Source organism: Falco rusticolus, chromosome 2 (genome assembly GCF_015220075.1).
Source record: "Falco rusticolus isolate bFalRus1 chromosome 2, bFalRus1.pri, whole genome shotgun sequence".
Classification (NCBI taxonomy): domain Eukaryota; kingdom Metazoa; phylum Chordata; class Aves; order Falconiformes; family Falconidae; genus Falco; species Falco rusticolus.
In genome coordinates this window covers 18,634,129-18,657,658 of record NC_051188.1, presented here as the reverse complement: position 1 = coordinate 18,657,658, position 23,530 = coordinate 18,634,129, and the positions used below count along the sequence as shown (strand labels likewise).

Here is a 23,530-nt window from a genome sequence, read left to right as displayed (position 1 = left end):
TCTTCACAGTAGTTTGCATCAGATTCACATTAGAGCAGCGATGGCAATGCTAAAAAACACTCATCAGTTACCTCTTCTGTTACAGTTTTCTTGCTCTACCAGTTCCTCTCTCCTCTGGTGATCCACGATCTCATTCTTGCAAAAATAAAGTTTTAAAATTAAAGAAAAAGAGAACTCCAGCATTGATTCAAACACAGAAGTCCAAACAACACAAGAGGCACAGGGCATGGGATGGTGCAGAGCTGAAGCCATTCAGCCTTTCTGCCAGTGTTTCTTTTTGTCATTTCTGCTTTGCATGCAGCAAATTATGAGTGTGAAGAGAAGAGCTGCATCTCAGCGTAACTGCAATTGAACTCAAGGTGTCACCTTGCAAACTCCATGCTAGTGACAGTGCTACCCTGCATGGTATAGGGGAGGGAAATACAGCCTCCACCCATTGTCCTCAGAGGTCCCCATGGAGTTCAGCCATGACTGAGTTTGCTCTTTAACAGTTACAGTGTGATTCCCACTCAGAAGCCATTCTGAGTTCCTTGAATGCTGGGGGTCCTTGATTTCTGATAGCTCCACTCGACTGGAACTGGCATTCAAATAATGCTTGCCCTGTGAGCTCAGACACAGCAGACTGCTGCTGGTATGCTGGGACTTGTTGGGCATGGGCCTTTTCCTGGAGTGGAGTTGCTGGGCCACAGCAAGGAGAAGAATATGTGTACTAATGGCCATAATTAGTCTCCCTGCTGTGGGCTGTATCAGCCCAGGCTTCCGTAAGTGCCAAAGGACTTTTGGAAGAACTCTAGCATTTGAGGCAATGTTAAAGCAAAGCAAGGTTGTGGCCTGGCCAGGGAATAACTTCTCCTGAAGCAGGCAAGAAAAAGATATAAACAGTGTAAGGCCTAATATTGTTTGTCTCAGGAATACTGGCAGCACAGAAATTCCAGCCTCTCAGAATATTTTAGCCTAATCCAGTAATGCCCAAATGTTCACACAAAGTTCTGAAATTTGAAGGTGTACTTACACTCAGAGATTTTACCCTGCTTCTACGTGGCAATAAATCAATACAATCTGTTAGGCTAGAACTTTTATAGTTTGGTAGTGGGCTTGATCAATGAAGTGGGAAATGATCAATTCCCAATTTCAGTGGGAAATCTGAATTTTCAAGCAAAGATTTTACTTTTTATGTGAGAAAAATTAAACAGCCTTTCAGCAGAAATTATCTTTCTCCAAACTGCTTTCTCATGATGGATTCGTTCCATGGGAAAAAAAATAGGTCAGACCTCAAAATTTAGATTTTTGTTTGTTTTATATGGGTGAAGAAAAAGCAGAAAGACACCAGATTTCATTTGCCATGATGATGGTTAAAAAGAAGGCAAAGTCAAAGTAGTTCTCAGAACTATCCTGAAGACATAAAACAACTGGATACTGAGTGGACATGGCCATATGGAAATCTCTTCAGAGTACAAGCTGCTCTGTAGTATTGTCAGAGCCATACTTTTGTTCCTGCTTCTTCCACCCAAAAGCATTCCCAGAGCCCTGTGCTGGGGCATGGCATCCCTTTGGAATCACTAGCTTGGAAGAACAAGCAAGGATGATACTCAGGCTTCTTAACGGGGCCTTTTTAGTGAGACAGGAAGCAGCATATATCTTCTTTAGCATTAAATATCTCAGTTTAAGGGTTTCAGTCACCAGTGAAATGTCTTAGGTAAAGCACAATTTTCTCACCCCATGACTTCTGTCACAAGTTTTTTGGCCTGAGTATATTCATTGGACATCAGTGATAGTCAATTAAAAACTCACCTCGTTAGCTCTGACAGAGGTGTCATCTGTGGACTGGGAGAATGATTTCTGTTGAGAATGATGATCTCTCAAGAGTTCTGCACTGGCTGTGTGTACCTGGAGTTTCTCTTCCTCTGCAGCAGTTGGAGCTGAGCACAAAGTGAGATCAAGGTTTCCACCTGGTCCCATTGCTGGTGCCTGCCCTTCCCTTTGTGACCCAAAGCCACCAGCTGGCCAGCAGAGGGGCACACAGGAAGCCTTGGGGCCTGAAACACTGCTTGCAGGAACCTGCAGACTAACTTGTCAGAGAACTGGGTAGAGCAACGATCATCCAGGAGAGGTCTCAGCCAGGCCACTTTTTAGGGGTGCTCCCTTCAAAGGGCAAATCCCAGGGCTGGCCCCATCTTTTGTCTCACAGGCTCACTTCTTAGGAGCCAGGAAGTGAATCAATGATGCTGCAACACAGGCAGTGAGGGGAGCAGCAGCAAGGTAATATATAGGAGAGAGCAGGAAGGCCCTTCTACTCCTTAAGATGGAATACTGACCTTCTTTTTGCCTCAGTTTTCCTAACCTTTTCTGCTTCATCAAGATATTTCCCAGACACGCTGTACCTGAATTGGTGGGCAATATCTTCCAGGACTTGCTGTCATATTCGGTTGAGGGCTCGCTTCTCACCAATCCCAGAGATGAAGTGGTATCACAGCTTTCCTTTGGGAATATTTTAAAAATCAGGATACACTCTTCAAAGAAGATTATGGAGGACTGGCTTTCACAGGGAAGGACTATGAATTCCAGCTCTGGGGATCTAATGCATGTGGTTGTCTCATTCGTAACTACTTTCCCTTGCCAGCCAGCTGTCGTTAAGAGAGTCTACAACCTGCAAGTATCCACTCATATTGCCAGCTTCTCTGTGGGACAGCAAATAGGGTGAAGCTCAGGTCATATGGGATGAGTCCCTGGATTCCCCTGCAGCTCCAGACCCTGGCTAAGTGATGCTCATAAATTATGTAACTTGGCCACCCTGGACCTAGAGAAACAGAGTTCCCACCTCAGTGTTCGGTCCTATAGCTTATACCTGGGGTGCAAGCATGGTAGCTGTCAGATGGTCTGTGCCGAGAGGTTGCTGCTTGTTGCTTTTCAGTTCTGCAGATTTCATTCCTGGTGCAAGAAAATGCATGTATTGAGCCCAGTGTCTATCTTTACCATATCTGCTACAATAATACCAAGCCCTCTCACTTTGCTCCTAATAATGAAGGAGCATCAACAGTTTTCAGAATGCTCCCCTTTTCCAGTTTGAATCTGTTGAAAGGTCTGGGCTGAGCCAGCAGTCAGAGCGCCCAGCTTTCCACCCTAGTGAGTGGGCTCATCTGAGCCAGCTGAAAGCTGGAATATCTAATCCAAGCCAGTTATCTAGATTTAGTAGAGACAAGTTAACAATAGTGCAGTGAAGGAAAATGTCATTGAAAAGGGTAAAAGAGAAGCACATGGAAAAGACGACGAGAAGATCTCATTTTGGGCAGGGCTTACACCAAGTTTTATGAAGTCAGGAAGCTCTTGATTCCTGCTGCTGAAATTCTGCCACATTTCTGGCCCTTCCAAGGGAAATCACCCCGAACCAAACTTGCCTGTGTCTAAATTGTGTGGTAAGAGCAGATTGTGCCTGCAATGTGGTGCTCATCCAGCCGTCCCACCTGCTGACAGCACTGTAAAATCGCACGCATCAGCACTGCTCCTCCCTATTGTTTGGGACCAGCATAGGAAAGTAAAGGCAGGGTCTGTGTCCCCACTGGGGACAAAGTTAGTTACAGGGCCTTTAATGCAAGTTGTGGCATCTTTTGCTTCTAGTTCTGCAGGCTCCCTGACAAAATCCCCGGGGGGTAAGAGACCGGCTGTCACATAACATGACGTGCTGCTTCTTGCAGACAACCTTTCTTTGGGCCTAGGGAGACCGAAGGGAGTTCACCATCTTTTTCTTTTTACCAAGCGAAGCAGCTTTTTTTTTTTTTTTTTTCCTGGTAGCACTGATGGGAGATTAGCTTGATATACATTTTCTTAAAAATAATGCTCAGATATTTTAAACATAGGATAAAGTTCACCCTCCATTACAGGAGCTGGAAGCCTTCAATAGGCTTTCATTGTTTTACTGGGCTTTTCCTTACTGTATGAAGAAGCAAGCTGCTAGATTATAAACACCGGGGTCGGTTGGTGGCTGTTTTACATAATCTCCACCCACAACATTTCCTGTTACCTTCTTTATCATGTAGCAGGTCACTGCTGCCTTCCTCTGTGGAAGGAGGAACAGGGTAAGGGTTCTCTTTGTTTTCGCCCTCTCTGTCACCCTCTACACCCTCCATTGCAGTAGCTCAGACCGGGGCAGACAAGGAGAAAACTTCAGCAATGAGACTTGCAGCTTCAGAGCTAAAGATCTGAAGGAAAGGTTAAAAGAACGTAAAGATCAGCCTGAGAATGCCAGGTCTGGTCGTTTTATCTCCCCCATCCCTACCCCTGCCTCATGCAGTGAGGCAGAGAACCTCATCTAGTGGTTGCAGCCTCACTCATTTCAAATCCATCTTCAAGCCATGTAGGGGTTTGTCAGCACCTCTGAGAATGTTCCGGAGCATGGAAAAATCAGGTGTTTTTTACACCCTTTCCTGGAAATGTGACTTCATGGATGCATTTTAAGGAACCTCTATGGACTGAGACTTTCTATATGAGCACAGTTCATCTCAGTCCAGCTCTAATTTGTGAAAGCAAAACAAAAAAGCTGAAGTTTCTGTCCTGGAGACTCTGTGCCCTGCTTCACACTTTTTCTGGTGTCCTCCCCTCCCTCATCCCTGATACTGCGCTCAGCCATACTGCACATTGCTCAGCTCCTTCTCTCTCTAGCTTGGTCTCTAAAAGCTTTACACCTGTTCAGTACCTTTCCCATGCTTGCAGTTATGTTTTTTTCCTCTGAAACAGCAAAACTAGAAAACAATTCAAAATTATTTTTTCTCCTTTCCTGCCAAGTATTTCTCCTGAGATGCAGGAATGGGCAAGCACAATTTGAACAGGGCTGTAAACCCTCCTGCCTCTGCTTCAGGTGCATGGGGAGACCCAGTGCCCTGTTCTGGCCTGGCTGTGAGCTGGGACAGGGGAAACTGGGGCAGGGTCAGCCCCCCTTGCCCTCACCCAGATGGGGAGGCTTTCTTGGCCCCATGGGTGCCCAGGCAGCCTGTGGATCTGAGGCTGGAAGTGGCAGCTCGGAGGCAGCTGAGGCTCTGCAGGGTGAGCCCCAGGGCCAAGTGAGGCAGGAGAGAGCGGATGAAGCCCCAGGAGAGATGTGGGGCTGCCTGGAGACCCTGCCAGGGGAAAGCACCCACAGAAATATCCCCCAAAATCCTCCTGCTTCTCTTGGGTTTAAAGTCTGTAAAAGGTCTGTGCAAAAGCCTTGGGAGTCCCCAGCCCCAGAGCCAGCCCCTACCTTGTGCTGTGGCCACCTCAGGTGCATCTCCCCACCGGACTGGGCTGTCGCAGCCTCTTATACCCGCCTGGGTCTGCCAGCTGCCATTTCTCGGTAATCATTGGAAAGTGAAAGGAATTATCCAAGACGCGTTGGCGCCTTGTTTGTTTCCTTCTTGTCGCAGGGTGGAGGTGGAATTTCCTCAGCAAGAACAAAAGTTAGGATCTGCAGGGGTGTGAGAGCCCTGCTGGGGTGTGTGGCCATCCTGCCATGCTGTGGGACAGCCCTGGCCTCCCCTGGCACCGGTGACATCTTGGGGTGCCTTGGCCCCATGGATATCACCCACTCCCACATTCCTTGGGTTCCCCAGTGATTCCACTGGTGTCTTTGCCCCACAGATCCTCCATGGTCCCGAGGATCCTTACCCCAAGGTATTCCCCCACCCCATGTGCATATCCCTCTGTGCCCCAGGGATCTTCGGGGTGTCTCAGCTCTACAAATACTCTGGTGTCTCCAGGGACCTGGGGGCTTTCTTCCCCTCACCCCTCTCCAGCTCTGGCTGTCCTCAGGATCAAGAGATCTCTGCCACATGTCCTGTGTAGTCTTTCTACACAAGTCCCCAGATATACTTGATGAGTCTTAGTCCCATAGGTTCCCTCATGGTCCATGGTCCCTCAGCCTCCCCCTGGCCCAATGGATGTTCTGGATCAGGGTCCTCAAACTACGACCCACGGGCCAGATACAGCCCCCCAGGGTCCTAAATCCAGCCCCCGGTATTTACAGACCCCCCTGCCCGCCCCCCCCCCCCCCCCCCCCCCGCGAGCCGGGGGTTGAGGGGGAACCAAGCAGCCGCAGATGACTGCCTGCCACTTCATCTGCGCACCGGCCCCCTGGTTAAAAAGTTTGAGGACCCCTGTTCTAGATCTTAGCCATCACCTTCTGTCCTTGCACATGGGGCTGAAAGCCAGAGGTCAATGCTCCACTGCCCAGCACAGTGGAGCAGTCCCAGGTGAAGAACATGGCCAAGGCCACCAGCAAGGCTGCCATCAGGAGGGCAGTAGACCCTGGGGCTGCTCACGGGAGATGCTTTGACTGCTGGGAAGGAGTCTTGATCTGCAGTGTCCCCTGCATATACTTTGAGGTCCTTTCCTCGAGACCTGGCCTCCTCACCCACCATCCATGCCCCAGTCATTGCAGTACAAGTTTTACTTCATTCCCTCTTCCATGACTCAGGAAGAAATAAAAGAAAGTTTGTCAATATCTGAAAGAATAGCAGGCAAATTAAATATGAGGCATTTGTAAATTCAGGAGAGCATAATGGTAGCTGGACCTTGTCTGTCCAGGAGGAGCACCCTACCCATAGAAAGCATGTTCAGATCAAGAGAAGGAACAGTGGACTGAAAGATCAGCACAATAAGACTGCTGCTTCAGCAACTATGGGGACGCTGACACATCAACAAACCAAGATGTGCAAACAAGACCAAGAGGACTGCAGCCTGTGGGCAAGAAGCGACTGTCCAGCACTTGCTCCCACCTTGCACAATAACAGAGATGTTGAGCTGTCAAACAGCGAGCATCTTCCCCACTGCAGCCTTACCCAGCCCTGCAGAACAGGCAAACTGTCACAGCCCCCAGCTCGACTCATGCTTTGCCCCAGAGCACTGACAGCTTGGACAGGATGATTGGTCTCCATGCTGTGCTCCTCAGGCTTTGCCCCCAGCCTGGGGACTCCTCTGCACTTCTGAGCTTCGTGCTCCTGTGTGGAGTGGCTGGTGACCAGCCCCAGGACCAAGGTGGTGAAAGGCACGTGCAGAGCTGGCTGCTGAGACCCACTCCTGGTCCCAGGACTCACAGATGCCCTGTGGTAGAACAACCACTTCTGATACCTTCTGCCAGAATGGGATCTTCTGTACCTGCCAGCCAATCTCAGAGGAAAGGTATCTCTAGGCTCTTTAGGAAAAGCACAGAGGAGCTCCCAGTTTGTCACTGAAAACAGCTCATAAGAAAGAGAGTTGAAAAGCTGCCAGCATTGACTTCCCCTCCCATATTTGCTACTTTACACAGCTGCAAGGGTAAGTGAAAAAGAATGCTGAGCTTGAAGCAAAACCAGAGCATTATAATGTTCTCTTCAAACATATGTCTGTGTTACTCTATTGAAGCTCTTGCTTGGATTACCTTTTAGGGTTAACATTTTTCTAAAACTTGTATTTAGATCTTATTCTTCTCCCCCCCCGCCCTTTTTTTTTTTTTTTTAAGAAGCCAACCAACCAGCTCATCAAAAGAAGACGCTGGAAAAGCAAAATTCCCCTGTAGAATTTTCAGGGTTTGAAGCCCTAAATCCTGCTGAGAACCACAGAAATCAGCATTAAAATACATAATTTTAAACAAGCCACTTGCACCAAGGGATTCTGCAAGCATAGCAGCAGATATTACAGGATATATTTTGGCTGTTTCCTTATCAAAAAGGAAAGATAAAACCTGGTTCTGTAACATTAACTACACTGTCTCATAGAGCATTGTCTCTGTTAATTTTAAATGGGTATTTGCTTTACCACATGAATGTTATTTCATCAATGTACCAAATATTAAGAATAGTAAAATACTTCAAGTTATTGTGTTAAAATCCATCTCACTGTTCCAAGTAGCACATATGGTAGCCTATGAGAACATCAGCTGAATGACATGTAATCTTTATGTTATATTTATTTACCCAAATCGTTCTTGCCTGAGTAATCCTGTTGTGTGTGTGTTTACGTGACAGGGGTCAGGTAAGAAGAGCTCTTCTGGTGGGGTTTTCAAGTAGTAAAGTTTAGTCCTGGTGAAGGGCTAAAGTAAGTACTTACAAGAAGTCTGAACCCCTGGAGCTGAAACAGATTAAGTAGTTTGTCATTTTATCTTCTGATTTTGTTAGGAGCTGCCACTTTATTTTAGCATCAAAAGCAATACTGTGGTGAATGATTTCTGTGGCAATGTGTCATGGTTTAACCCTGGCCAGCAATTAAGCACCACACAGCTGCTCACTCTCTCCCTCTGTGTGGGGATGGGGGAAAGAATCAGAAGGGTAAAACTGAGAAAGCTCATGGGTTGAGATAAAAGAATTTTAATAGGTAAAGCAAAAAACACATGCACAAGCAAAGCAAAACAAAGAATTCACTCGTTACTTCCCATTGGCAGGCTGGTGCTCAGCCATCACCAGGAAAGCAGGGCTCTATCACATGTAACACCGTAAGTCCAAACATCCCCCCTTCCTCCTTCTTCCCTTGGCTTTTATTGCCAAGCATGATGCCATGTGGTACTGATATCCCTTTGGTCAGTTGGGGTCACTGTCCTGGCTGTGTCACCTCCCAGCTTCTGGTGCCCCCGCCCCCCTCTCCCCCCACCCCCCGCTGGTGGGATGGGGTGAGAGGCAGGAAAGGCCTTGGCTCAGTGTAAATGCTGCTCAGCAGTAACGAAAACATTTCTGCGTTATCAACACTGTTCTCAGCACAAATCCAAAACATAGACCCATAAAAGTTACCATGAAGAAAAGTAACTCTACCCCAGCCAAAAGAAGCACATTCTCTACCCCTTATTCCATACCATATACATCATCCTTAGGTCCCATGTTATCCAATAAATCCTCATTAACCAGAGCCACCCTCCCCATTCTTTGATATAATACACAGATCAGTCCCCTAGTCCATGGGACAGCCCTGTAAAGTGTCCACTGAGTTCATGTAGTCCATGACTTTGGGCTCTATCTGTTACGGTGGCCACTTAGCACAGGAGAGGTGATGTGCTGCATGGACTTACTGGGCACCAAAGACAGCTCAGCTCAGGTCACTGCTGCACTTGCACTGCTTCTTGTAAGACTTGTCCTCTATTGGTTCAGGTGGTTCCTACAAGTCAAATATTGTAGCTCAAATAATGGGTTACAGCAATTTAAAGGTATTTCCATTACAATCTCCCTTTGAACCAGACCATCACATTTAACTTTGCAATGAACTTCTCCCCTTCTCCCTGCTCCAGCTTGGGCTTATCCACAGACTGCAACCCCTTAGAGTTGTATGTGCTCCAAGTGGAGCCTTATCTGTGAGCCACAGTCTCTCCAGGGGTATACCTGCTGCAGCATAGACTCACGCACAGCCACAGATGCTTTGAGGTGTATTTGCTCCCGTGCGGATTGATCCTTGGGCCACAATCCCTTCAGAGGTATACCTGCTGCGGCACAGACGTAACTGGCTACAAACACACTGATGTGGACTGTCGCAGCATTCTCAAAACTAGGCAGCTGCAGCAAGGCTTTTACCACCCCATACCAGGTTAACTTCAATTAGTAGCTCTCAGACCTTGCCCCGGCACAACCACTAATCCCCCACAGGGTTTCAGAAGTTCATCTACTGTCCGTGCTGTTTCTTAATCCTCTTCAGGTCAGTCCACCCTGCTTCTTGCCTCTGCTGCATCTGTATTCTTTCTTCTCCAGACTCCTCTTCCAGCCAGCCTCTCCTCATCCAGGCACCCTTCTTCCCCCAGGGGTTATCCCTGTCTCTCCTGCATGCAGGATACTCTATCTCCTCCCTCTGCTTCTTCCAGGTCTCTCTTCACCTCTTCCATACCCCTTAGAGCTATGTAACCCCTTAACAGAACCAGCCACAGCTGCACATTATCCACATCGGCCAACCCGCCGCCCCTGAAGCCAGCCCACAGCTGTATATTACCAATGTTAATTAACCCAGCTTCATTCCTCTATAATTCCTCTACAATTCATCTACAGTGGGCCTGCTTTGGTGTGGACTTATCCATGGCCACGGATGCTTCGGGGTGTCCTGCTTCCATGTGGACTCATCCACAGGTCACAGTCCCTTTGCCTTGAGTTCACACTGGAGTTCCAGCCTGTCCAGTATGGCAGCACAGAAACAGCTGCGATGACCTGGTCACCTGCCAGCCCAGCTGCATTGCCACTGCTGTCATCAAAATGTTCCCAGACACAGCAGAGTAAGATGATGTGCAGTACGCCAGTACTGCAAGCAGTGAAAGCAAAAAGCAGCTTCTAACAAGTGTTAAACTGAAAGATACAAAGAGCAAGCAAGCCCCATAGCAAGCACAGGAGCCTGCCAATAGCTAAACAGCAATAACAGCTATAAATTTGATCTGGCACATTCCAATCAAATCTGTCATTATCTTGAACCCTTCGAACCCCCCACTGAGCACCAAAAAGGACTGTCGTGTTTTAACCCCAGCTGGCAACTAAGCACCATGCAGCCACTTGCACACTCCCCGCATCCCCCCTCCCCAAGCCCCCCGCCCCATGTCGGGATGGAGGAGAGAATCAGAAGGGTAAAGGGGAGAAAACTAGTGGGGTGAGATAAAGACGGTTTAATAGGTAAAGCAAAACTTAACACCGTCCCAGCCAAAATGAGCATGCAATAGATACAGATGAACTGTCTGAAATAGCACAGTTTCTTGAAGTGGGGGTTTTGGTAGGTGCCAGCCCTTCAAAGATTTTCAGCTCTGCAGAACTACAAGTAGAAGAAACTAGCTGCTTGAGAGGCCCATATTCAATGTAAGCGAATGAATTGCAGATGGGATGATATATGCAGCAGCTAGTTCTTTACCAAGAAAAGATTAAAGTGATTTTGCTTGTTAGAAAAATATCCCTCCTGAAGACATGACATTTCTCTGAAGTTACAATGCTTGGACTTATTTAGGAGGTTGGTTTTGGGTAGCAACCAAGTGCAAGCTTTAAACTGTAAAGTGATATTACTATAACGTCAAAAAGTGCTGAAGCTGGTACGATATATGTGGGAGACAGTTAACCTGTAAAATTCAGATACTGTGGTGCAGAAAGAAAAACTAGATCAGGAAAGGCTTGAAAAAAAATGAATATGTAAAGGTGAAAATGTATCTGTAGAAAGTATATGTATGCTTTGATATGTTTCTAAATCTTCCCTTTAGCTTGCTACTGCAATTAGAATCTTAACTTTGCCATGCCATATTAGAACGCTAAAGAGTACTATCATGCCATGGCAGGTCATGAGCTAAAGTTGGTCTTGTGGCTATATTTTATCCCTTGATGGAGAGCAAATGCTTTGATTTAGTAATGAAAGGTATTAACTCATCTCTGTGTTCACCTTCTGTTGTGTAAACACAGGACCATCCAAAAGAAAATTTGAGAGAGTGTAACAGGACAGAAATAACACAAAATACCTTGCCTAAACTTCCTGTAAAGCTTAACTTCTGCTCTTTTGAATAGCCCAGCTCTTATCTCATGCACCACAGACATCTTAAATATTCCCTGTCCTCACCAGTCAGGAGTTGCATTCTCAGGCTCCTCTTATTCCCACCTGTCTTGAGGAGTCACTAGAGCCAAGTGCTCTGCTTCCTTCCCTTTTCCTTCACTGCTGGCGATTTCAGTCAGTTTCATACCTAAATAGCACTGAGGATCTGGCCCCAAATCCCCAGATGCCTTGTGAAAATGAGTTTTGAAGCTGTTGTTCAAGACACTGAAACATGCAGCAGGATAACCTTTCATTTTCCTCATAAAAAAATCAATTTCTTCTTGATTTGATGTGAGTGTAGACTGCAAATTCATCGTGCTTTAAATTGTGAGTTTGGAGTTCTGGAAAATCTGATACTCCTTTTTTGATCCCTGAGTTGGCTGATTTTGTTTCATCCCCCCCCCCCCGCCCTGTTTTTTGGTCTTTTTTACTTTATCTGTTCTTACTTCAGAGAGGCTTAGTCCTGTTGCATTTTCTGGGGAATGAATGTTCTGGAGCAGTAATGCTGCCTAATGTCTGTACCGAAGCTTAAGGAAACCCAAACATTTGCATCTGAGATGTATGAGGCTCCTGATCTAGGGACTATTTTTATCACAGTGCTGCTTCCATAATCATTATCCTAAACTATTAAGAGAGAGAAATAATCATTAGAAATGACTCTCAGGCACCTGGGAAAAAAAACCAAACCCCAAAACACTTTGTAAGGCACAAAATTTGTTTTAAATAAAAGGAAATCCTGCCATGGCAATACTGTGATTAAAATGACATGAAAAGGCTTTAATAAACATCAGAGACATCATATGTATCTCTTACTTTAATGACCACTGATTAATTATCATATGGAGCTTATGCTGAATGTTATTTGGGCAAATTAGAAATTCTGCCTCAGGCCATCAGACACTGTACTCCTGGCTGCATGAAACAGATATGTGCTAAACAATTACAGGATCTGATTCAAAATGGTGAAAGCTAGCCAAAACAGCTGCAGTTGCTTGCTTTGTAAATCACCCCAGGGCCTTCATCCGCAGGAAGAAATTACAGGTTTGCAATTGTCCCACAGCACAGCTGTATCATAGGTTGTGTGAGAGTTAGGTGGTAGGCACAGAGAACACATTTTTATTCTAGTCTCTTGCCTCCTGTGGATAAGGTTAGAAGATGGAGCTAAACATCCCTGCATCTGGTTTGTGGCACCTCGTTTTTCAGAGACTAAAAGCACACACAGGTAATACAGTAGCACATACACTCATGTGCGGTCAAAATCTATTTAATTGATTGCTGCTTTTGAAAAAGTCTTGGACAGAGAGCTCAGGGACAACTTTAATGAGCAGGTGGTGTTTGTCCTGAGCCCCCTGAACAAGCAAGATATGAGCAGAACCATCCAGACAATAAATATTGTGTGCAGCTATGTCATGACGGCAACTCCACCATACTTGGGTGCCTGGCCAACACTCCACCATGTGTGTATCTTACAAATCATGAGACAGTGCACATCTGCACTTAGCCTAAACTTAAAAAATTACATACACTAGATAGGTAAACTGTTTTTGGTTTTCACTGAGTATAAAGGTGGGCAAGTTCTGGGACTGGGCCAGAAGCCTCACCTACAGGTGAATGCACTGAGAGACTCCTGCTGCCACCTGCAATGGGGCTTGCATGAAGTGGTAATTGGTGATGTATCCTTTGCTTAGTCTCTGTAATGCTTTGCAGTAATGATTTCATGCTTTGCTCCTATTGCTCTTTCATCATATTGTGCATAATAACTAGTACTGAATCCTTTTATCATATTGTATGCTATTTTCCTTTATTATATTGCTATATAAACAACTGCATTTGTTCTTATAGCTGATTTGGAATTCATTTTTTCTTGGTATCCAGTCAATCAGCAAAACATTTGCGTGCACTAAGACACCTCTCAAGCAGGACAAGAGCTCAAACAGAGACTTAGGCACTGGTTCTGAAAGATCTTGTGCAGGCTGTGCTATGCAGTTTTCATAGCTTTTTCTGAAGCTTACTTAATTGTCAGTATTTTCCCTCCTCATTCTTCACTGACATCATGCTTTGCAACACTTCCTAATGTTGTGCAAAATATTCAGAATGAAATCAGCAAAATTCATATGCCAAATTTAGGTGCAACTTATTTGCATGTACAGAGACCCAGGAGCTATGCTTGGCCTATAGCCACGTAGATTTTTCCTCATTCCCATAAAACTTACAGGAGCTTCAAGTTCTAAGTCTGCAACCCATTTTTTAGCCCTGTGAATATCAGTACAAGCTCTTCTGTTTTCTCTAGCATGCACTTATAATGAGCAATAACCTTTAATCTTATTTTCAGTGGGCAGAGTTCAAACTGTGGTTCTGTTCTCCCAAGTATTTTAGCAAAGGTTGTTGTCTCAGTGTGGCATGCTCCCCTGGTTGCAGCTCATCAGTGATCTTTCCTTCATAGGAAAGAGAAATAAGCTCTTAACTCCTTCATGTAATTAAAGTCTCTGATAAATCATTTTGGCATATTAAGAATAGATCAGGAGAGCAGTGAAACTTTTCCCCCTTAATTATAGTCTGAGTTATTCCGTCTCTGCACCTATCATTGACCAATGTGCCTTTTCTTTCCCTTAGGGCATTTTCAGTGTAGTCTCTGTGAGATGATCTTTTTCTCATGGCAAAAAGCAATATCTTTGCAAAGAGCAGGTCACTTTGAGGGTGCATGGGCTATGTTTGTGTTATTATACTTTCCTTTTGTCATTCAGATTTACAGCACAGTTAATATTTCTCCATGGTTAATCTTACGTGACTGCCCAAATCTGTGTTCCTGACACTGCTTTTCTCTGAAGAAGAGAGCAATTGGTTATTGCTGGTGCTGCCCAGCTCAGGTCCTTCTGGGCAGTGTTAATCAGAGCTATGCAGCTGGTCCATAGGTAGTTCAGGAGCTGCTCACCTTGTTTGTAGTCAGGTTCACATACAAATAACAGATTTGACTGTTGCCTGATGTTGCACTTTATGTTGATGGAGATTCCCCTACCTAGCAAACTACTCACTCACAGATAGCATCGCTTCTGCCACAACTGGATAGGTGACATGACTTACCCTGCCATGGTAACCTCCCAGCCCAGAGTGATCTTCTCCTGAGAGGCATACAATGCTCCTGATCCTGACCCATCCAGGGTCTACTAGGTCTCTAGTGCCACTGGGTAGATAATAGTGCATCCCCTTTAGTAATTTTCATCCAGTGGTTTCAGGCTGGGCAAGTGGAATGTTCTGTTAGCCCAAAGGCTCAGTGCATTTTTCTGCAGGCAGGCATTAGCCTGCACAGACACAGATAGTGCTATCTTCCTCCTGCAGGTTGCCAGCAATGAGCAAGAGCTTGCTGACAAAGGATGACAAGCAACTTACAGTTACTAAGGACCAAGGCTTTCCTCATATGAGCACTTCAGAAGTTTCATACAGGCACCTTATCCAAATGTTATCAGCACTTCAGAAAGCATTGCTGAAAACCCCTGTCTGCACCTCAGTCTGATGTACGGTCACAGGACAGTAGAGCAAGATCTTCTTTGCCACAAGCAACCACTACAATCCAGCCCACACCTTTTTTGTGCCTGTGATACCTGATCACCTCAATTAATTTAATTTGTCTCTGCGAAGGTTATTTATCACTTAATGCAAGTTATCCTCAGGTGCATTGCAGGGGTACTCCTGTATTTTGCTGTTAAATACTTGTTTATTTATATAATGTTGCTAATAAAGGGAGGGAAATCTCATTTAGGTACCAGACTAAAAAGCCAGGTGTTTTGCCCTATTTACCTTCACTAACTCCTGTCTTCACAACTATAGAGTCATGAAAGGTTTTGGTTATTACTACCATAAGCTTTTTACTAAGACCTAGATGTTTAACAAGGTAATGAAAAAAATAGTCCTGAGTATTCCTGGTGTGCTGGTTTTAGCTGGGATAAGGTTAAATTTCTTCATGGTAGCTTGTATGGGTCTATGTTTTAAATTTGTGATGAAAATAGTGTTGTAATACAGGGATGTGCTTATACAGAGTCAAGGCCCTTTCGGTTTCATCTGCTGCCCCACCAGTGAGTAGTCTGGGGGTGCACAAGAAGATGGGTGGGGATGCAGCTGGGACAACTGAACAAATTGATATTCCATATCATATGGCATCATGCTCGGCAATAAAAGCTGAGGGAAGAAGGAGGAGTGGGGGATGTTTGGAGTTACAGTGTTACATGTGATGGAGCCTGGCTTTCTTGGTGATGGCTGAGCACCTGCCTGCCAATGGGAAGCGGTGAATGAATTACTTGTTTTGCTTTGCTTGCACATGTGGCTTTTGCTTTACTTATTAAACTGTCTTTATCTCAACCTATGGTTTTTCTCATCTTTACCCTTTCTCTTGTCTCCCTCACCCTGGTGCAGGAGGTAGTGAGCGAGCAGCTTAGTTGCCAAGCTGCCTACTGGGGTTAAACTATGGTATCTGGACACCTAGCTTAGGAAGCACGGCTTCCCCTTTTCCCTCAGATTTTTAATCAAAGCTTCCTTCTGTCAGAGGATCTGTTTGTTGCCAGTGTCAACAAAGAGAGATGAAGTAGCCATAATAATTCTTTTATTTGAAGTAGTTGGGGATACAATCTAGTGTTGGCTCAGCATGCTGAATGGGCAGGGCTGATTCCTGATCCGGTCTCTGCACACTTATGGGCATAAAGAAATGAGGATTTCTGTCTATAGCTGTTAACAAACTCTGAGTCCAATGTATAATCACTTTAGCTTTTAACAGCACAGGTGGATGTAGAGCTGGTGGCTACTAACACCCAAGCAGAATTGTAGACTGCTGGAGGATGCTTGAAAGATGTAAATTGTCACAGCACTCTCCAGACTATCAAGCTGCAACAAGATCTTCTACCATCTCATACCAACATACTCATGTCAGTCCCTCTGCTGCCTTCTCCTCGTCTCACCTCATTCAGGATGTGTGCTCTTTCTTTTCCTTGGCTGCCCAACCACTTAACAGAACCAGCCGCCTGCATCTTATCTACATTGGCCAACCCGCTGCCCCTGAAGCCAGCCCACAGTTGTATATTATCAATGATAATTAAGTCAGCTTCATTTCTCTACAGTAAATGATCATATAGCAGTATCTCTTGCCATGTTGCAGGCCTTTGTGTGGCCCATGCGGTGACAGAGCATTCCATAAAGCTGTAGATTTTCTGGACTGTGGTTTCACTGTAACACACAGCAGGGAAATAAATGTTCTGTGCTTTGGACTGGTATAAAGCAGCAGAGGACAACTGTGCCAGATAGTGGGTTAAGATCAGCAGTGAATGGTTCACAGCTGAAGCTTGTACTTTTTTAACCAACACAGGCTGGCAAGTAGTAGCTTCCTTTGCAGCATGATTAACGTTAGCTTTCCCGAGTGCAGCCACTGAGGTGTGTGACCCTGTGGCGAGCATCACCATCGCTGGGCAGGGGGTTCAGCCAAGTTTTTCTTATGCACAGGGCAGAAGACTGTCTTCAGTAACACTTGATTCCTGAGCGATTTGCTTCAGTGAAGGTGAGTTTGACTCCAAAATCTGTCCTGAAATAGCTTTAAACCAGCATTTGACCTACATAAAAATAAGCTACTCTGGACAATATCTTTAGGACTCTAAATATATTCAGATTTTTATAACTAAAAAAAATCTCCAGAACATGAAAATATATGTAAAGCTATTACTTTACAAGTGCATTGATCAGGTTAGCTCAGCAAGTTTTATTCCAAAACTCTTTTTCCATGTGTCAAAAGGCAATAGAGACCTCTGTAGCTATAAGAAACTGAGAAAATAATTAAAAAAACCCCCAACAATGCTTTGAATATCCTGTTTTTCTACATAATTTCTGTAGTCTATAGTGTTTATGCTTTAACTTTTGTTCACTGCTACTTTTTAATCTTGGTTTTATGCCAATAAGGCCATGTCTTTCTCTTCTCAGTGGGAGCTACTGCTGTTTGGCTGTGGTTTTTGGGTAAGATTTATTCTGGCAGTCAGTGACCTTTCCTTTTCTCCCTATTGATTGTCTGGAAGGCTCGGCCTGATAAGGTGAAAATAGCTACAGTGTTTTATTGTTTCTAGTATCTGTTTATTTGTCCAGTTATGCAATGCACTTACAGACTGTCTGATTGATTTATTTCTCTTTTTGTGCTGCTGCTGGCATCCTTCTGGGCAATGGGACTAGAACCGGACTTCCTGAAGCTGCGAGTTTATGTCAGTGTCCATGCATTAACAAACTGCATGTAAGGCTTTTGAGTCAAAACCATCCCCTGTAACCCATGGCTGTCTGTTTGCCCAGAGTTTTTGACTGCAAATCTAGGCTTATACAAGCTGTCAGACTGCCAGCTGGCAGTGCAGTGAGTTACTGCTGAGGTAGGCTTGTGTCAAGGTAGTATAAATGAAAAAGGGAAAATGTATTGTAAAACATAGTAAATGAGCTATTCTAACTTCTGTAACACTATGCAACAACCTCTAAAAGAGCAAAGTGGACGCAGGACATTGTTCTGTGAAGGCCTAGGGAAGAGACTCGGCTAACTGGATGGAGTGGAAGTCTATGGTCAAAGTGTGAATGAATAGGGGAGACTGTATGTTGCCTTGGAAATCCAAGAATAAACCAGTTACCACAATTCCAGAAGCCACAACATGTTTTTTCACCTGTGGAGCTAACTTGGGACAGCTGATCGATGTGGACAGCATGAACCCTTTGACAAGAGGTGAGTGAAGGTGAGATATGGCCTGTCACAGGGTAACGGGCCAGTCAAACACTGTCGTACAGCATGGTCAGCCACAGTCCCTAGAATTTAGGAGTGGATGACAGCCACTGGAAGAGCAGAGACCCATACATAACAAGGGAAAAGGAAGATGGGGAATAGTTAGTTTTGGGATCTGGGGAACAGGTAGTACTAAGCTTAGAGATGCTCATGGTTCTCTCTTAGGTCAGATGTCTTTTCTCATGCTTTTAGGCAAGAAGTTATCAAGTGATCCTTCAAGAAAGAGTAAGCTTTCTTCTAGTGACTCAGTCACCATGATACTCTGAAACATATGTATATGCACTGACTCACATCTCTTATCTGTCTCATATCGATAAACACTAACAACGCAAAGGTCTGGATGGTCTGCATGGAGGTACCCTGTTACTCCTCTTGGCTGAAACTGCATATGAAGGTAATTTATCACAGTGGGGTAACATTGCATCTGGGGTGACTGATCCACAGAATCATTCTTAAAGAGGTAGATGGCAATATTCCCTTAATGGTTGGGACCAGGAACCTTGAAACACTCAAGGAAAAAAAATTCCTCTGCCTCTTAGCACTAATCAAGAGGTGCCTAGTTCTGTCAGAGAAAGTAGAAGTCATGGTGTCTGTGGAAGAAGCTGGTTTAGGATCACAGTTCAACCAATGAAATCCAAGCAAGGGCAACTCAAGCACGGGACTTCTGAAAAATGGAGAAGAAACCTACTGGGATGATTTTCTGGTTCGTAAGGAAAGTTATGGCTTCTTGATCAAAACCTGTACGTAGGGAGAAGCCAAAGGTGGAGCTAAGGGTGCAAACTACTTAGCAAAGTTAGTGACAAGTGGACAATCTGTATCCAGAAGACCTGCAAGTGCAGTAGAATGTTCAGGTGGAGAAGAGGAAGCTTGTATCTGGACAGGTGGATGGCTTCATCTGTTAGAACTGAGGAAGTGTAATATGAAAGAACTAAGAAAAAGGGAATGAGGAAGTCTTCAGAAGGTAAGAGCAATAGCCTTTAACATTGGAACTACCCTAATTCAGAGCTGCAGTTCCACTGAGTTTCAGAAGAATCCCCACCTTCACAACTGCTTGGGTATTTTCTCATGCTCTCCTATATACACCCCTTCTTAACAAGGGTAACATATAATATATTGTATTTGGTCTGTGGCCTTATTTCAGCAGCTTTGGTTTCCAGTACTGGTGACAGTGCACTTGGCTCTTTTCTCTGATAGATGAAATGCAGAGCTGTTGCACCAAAATCAGACTAAGTACCACTGAGAAAGGACACAGTCCTGTGATGCCCTCTTTGACACTTCTTCCTTAAGACATCTGTGTACTTATTTCTGTTAGTTTTGGCTGGGATACAGTTTATTTTCTTCATAGTAGCTAGTACAGGGCTATGCTTTGGACTTATTGTGAGGGTGGTGAGGCATGGGAGCAGGTTGCAGCTGTGGCTGCCCCATCCCTGGCAGCGCTCAAAGCCAGGCTGGATGGGGCTGTGAGCAGCCTGGTCTGGTGGGAGGTGTCCCTGCCCATGGCAGGGAATTTGGAACTAGATGTTCTTTAAGGTCCCTTCAAACACAAACCATTCTATGATTTTTGCTGAAAACGGTGTTGATAATGTAGAGATGTTTTAGTTACTGCTGAGCAGTGCTTACACTGAGCCAAGGCCTTTTCTGCCTCTCACCCCACCCCACTAGCGAGTGGGCTGGGGGGGCACAGGGAGCTGGGAGGGGACCCAGCTGGGACAGCTGACCCAAACCGACCAAAGGGATGTTCCATAACATATGGCATCATGCTTGGCAATAAAAGCTGAGGGAAGAAGAAGGGGGGGCGGGGGCTAAAGTTAACAGCATTTGTCTTCCCAAATAACCTTTACGTGTGATGGAGCCCTGCTTTCCTGAAGATGGCTGAACACCTGCCTGCCAATGGGAAGTGGTGAATGAATTAACTTTTTTGCTTTACCTATTAAACTGTCCTTGTTTCAGCCCTTGTTTTCTCAGTTTTGCCCTTCTGATTCTCTCCCCCATCCTGATGCAGAGGGAGTGAGTGAGTGGCTGTGTGGGGCTTAGTTGCTGGCTGGGGTTAAACCATGACACTGTCCCCACAAGACTTGTCTGTCAAGGTCAAAACAACACTGAGGTAGAAAATTCCTCACTTCCTCACTGGATATAAATCTGAAGCCAAACTAACTTCCCAGGCTCAATGCAGTCTGAGAGGCATGGGTCATGGTGTAGCACAGTTCGATTCGGAGAGAAGTGAATTGGCATAGCAACCTACACAATGCTGCCAACTTCAAAAAGGAGACAAACCCCTCAGGTATCTACCAAAAATATATATAATCCATCTAGGATAGAAATATGTGTTGTGCTGAGACAGGTTCACATTTAGAGGGGACCGGTCCATTTTGGACCCTTGTCAGTGTCATCCACACCTGATTTGGTGGCAAGTTGCAGGTTATCATTAAGCCATTCTTCTCTTTTCTTATGGAGATGCTCTTTTTTTTTTTTTTTTTTTTTTTTTCCCACAGTGTGACTTGGACTCTACCTAGTGCAAGGAACTTATATATTGATAATTGCCTTAAATATTGCTTAGTGCACAAATTCGAGAGGGACTGGAATGAGCTGTTGCCACAAAAAGTGGTTCTGCTCAGATTGGAGAGGAACTGGAACAAGCTGTTGCATAACTTTGTAACCACAAGGAGGTGATGTAGGATGTAAAGTTTTTAGGTTCCACAAAGGTGAGATCTAGCTAGCTCTTCCTGGAAGAAATGCCTGTGGTAACATCTGGCAACTGCTCATGTGCACAGCAAGGGTTACCTAAACCCCTCACAGCCACTGATGAAGACTCCCTTCGACCACTGACCACTGCTCACATGTTGAGCTTACACAGACTACACCCACCCTCACTTTGTATGTAAATGAGGAGGTGTCCTCTTGAGAGCATAAAACTTGAACTGATGAAAGCTTGGGTGGGACCCCCCCACCAAGGCACCTGGGGGTGAAGAAGACCAACAGGACATAATTTGATCCATGTGTGGTGGTATCTTCACCCTCTCTCCCTCTTCACACACCACCACCACCACCCTCCCCTCCCCTTTCTTTTTATTGAATAGTTCTCACATCTAGGTAACAAAATGTGGCATGGGACTAGCTCATCCAGTTAAAGTAACTGCCATTGAGCTATTGTATCTAACCGCATGCCTTCTATTTTGTATTAGTAAGTCAAGAAACTAGTTGGTTGGTGTCAGTTCACCTTAATTCAGTCTAAGGGTATCATGACCTTGGTTGCTGGTCCCAAGGGGAGTGAGTTTGTCCTAAACAACTCCTTTTGGGTTGTGACACCGAGTAACAGTTTTTGTGTAAAGAGGTCATAACATATTTTTCACACAGGTGTTTTTGCAACCAATATTCGTACAGTTACACTTCATGTCTGCAGCCCCATGCTTCCCCCTGTTCAGTTAACTGAATGCCACCCCCCAGAGTGAGATATGCTCTTTGCACAACTAAAAGAATGAAGCTAGGACTCTCACTCTGCATTGCCGAGGTGATGCTTTCCATTTTCCTTCAGTTTGAATCTGTAACAATGTATGCGCTGCAGGTGCTGGAAATGTTCATAGAATTAGGCCAGGCTGGATTTAAGGATAAGCCATCAAAATGGGCATGGCTTCCATACCAGAAGTCCTGAGTGTATTTCCTGCAGGCTTCTGAACTTTTAGCTTTTCCTGTCAATATGGGTCCTAAGATCCATTCAACACACATGAGAACACCAGCTGGTGTCCCCCATAGTCACTCTCCTCACACTTAGGAAAGTGTTAGAGAAAAGACGAGCCTTTTGATGAAGAGAAATGGGTGGAAACAGGCTGGAAAAGGCTCCTGTTTAAAGTGCATCTCTGGCTGGTACATGAGAGAGGTGGTCACTAAAGACTGTAGAAAGACACCATGACCTTTTAAAACGTTTTAGCCCATCTGAAAGGCATATCAGTTATTGAGAATGGAATGTAACTGTTAATGTTTGGCAATGTGTGGACTTTTAATACCTTACAGGTTCTGCACAAGGTGCCCAGTTCCTTCATTCCTTACCATCACTTGCACCAGTGGTGTGCTGCTCACAGTGTGATGAGTCCATCAGCTACATGGAAATGGGAAAACCTAGGGAGAGAGGCCACAGTGCTCAGTCAAGGACTGTGCCTGGTGGCAGGGACCTACACACAGGACACCCCTACAATGTGGCATCCTCAACGTGGAGACCTTTGCCTAAGACACGGGACCGGGCACACATGTGAATTCATCATGTGTCACCATATTCCTGTGTGTAGTGGCTGCTCTCCAGCCAGGCAGCCCAATGCATAATGTTTCACACAGAGGAGACTAACTTGAGAGATCTCTGGTTACTGCAGATACTAAATACCTAGACGACCACCCATATGCATTTTCATGCCAATCGATCTCAACCAGCATCTGAAATTTAAAAAAAAATCCTCATCTCCTGGTTCTTCCCTACACCTCGGTCACAACACTGGCAGTGCCATCAGGGCTGCAGAACATGCTCCAGAGGCACCATCGGCCGAGACTTCTCAAGCGGGTGCTTTTGCAGTGCCACTTCCAGTCTGTCAACACCGGGTGGCACCAACGACATAAAGAATCAGGGCCACGTCTCCAGCCTTTCCTTCTTCAAAAGCAGCTGTGATCCTGGGAGAGGTGAGGTCCTACCGGTTTATTTGTTTATAGTTTTGACGCAGCGACTGTAAGAAAAACATTATCGTAGCACGAGACCTCAGGTAATGGTAGCATTAGGAGCAGGTGAGGATATAAGATAGGAAGAAGTGTTTGTAAAGTTTGATTACTTCCACTGTGGAACTATTTCAGCTTAAAAAATCCCCACCTGTGACAAAGGTGTTTGGGTTGTGTTTTTTTTAATCTTGTCATGAATAAACCCTCTCCTCAGGCACAGAAAAAAAGAGACAGAAAAGCAGTGGAGAGGTAGGGCCAGTCCTAGGTTCTGTGCCAGTGTTGGCCATGTCTAAGAGACAGCTGGAGCTGGGAGTGGCCCTTGCGGATCTCCTGTTCCTTCCATCATCAGCTGCATTGCCCTGTGTACCAGCCAGCAAAGCAGGACCGGAGCAAGAGGCAGAGCCCCTCCATCAGCAAGTTGTTCTTTCTCACATCTCATCTAACATGGAATGCTAATGGCATTACTCCAGCAGATAAGACCAAGTTCTTCCGGAAGAATATCTGCATACCATTTTTTTTTTTTTTTTTGTGGGGGAGCTTAGAGGCAGAAGTTTCTAGACGGTGAACTGGAGGAATGCCATG

General features: G+C 45.2%; 1 protein-coding gene and 1 long non-coding RNA gene across 4 annotated transcripts in view; both read right to left on the bottom strand.

The window, feature by feature from the left end:
* The window catches only part of LOC119142726 (E3 ubiquitin-protein ligase rnf213-alpha-like), a 66,028-nt gene extending 60,616 nt beyond the window's left edge, over positions 1–5,412 (bottom strand). For 2 of the 3 annotated variants that reach the window (XM_037375986.1, XM_037375987.1), the window contains exons 1-6: positions 5,234–5,412; positions 4,019–4,196; positions 2,846–2,928; positions 2,382–2,478; positions 1,792–2,036; positions 72–135 (exon numbers count right to left, since the gene is read on the bottom strand). In XM_037375986.1, the coding sequence (XP_037231883.1) occupies positions 72–135; positions 1,792–2,036; positions 2,382–2,478; positions 2,846–2,928; positions 4,019–4,124 (595 nt within the window). In that variant the 5' untranslated portion in view covers positions 4,125–4,196; positions 5,234–5,412. The remainder of the gene's footprint in view (positions 1–71; positions 136–1,791; positions 2,037–2,381; positions 2,479–2,845; positions 2,929–4,018; positions 4,197–5,233) is intronic. The other variant, XM_037375988.1, reaches the window with a different exon arrangement.
* Positions 5,413–8,421: 3,009 nt separating this feature from the next.
* LOC119142613 lies at positions 8,422–14,843 on the bottom strand. Its single transcript, XR_005102352.1, has 3 exons — positions 14,551–14,843; positions 9,005–9,090; positions 8,422–8,647 (listed from the first exon to the last, which is right to left on the bottom strand). It is a non-coding gene; the product is annotated as an uncharacterized LOC119142613 (long non-coding RNA).
* Positions 14,844–23,530: the final 8,687 nt, after the last annotated feature.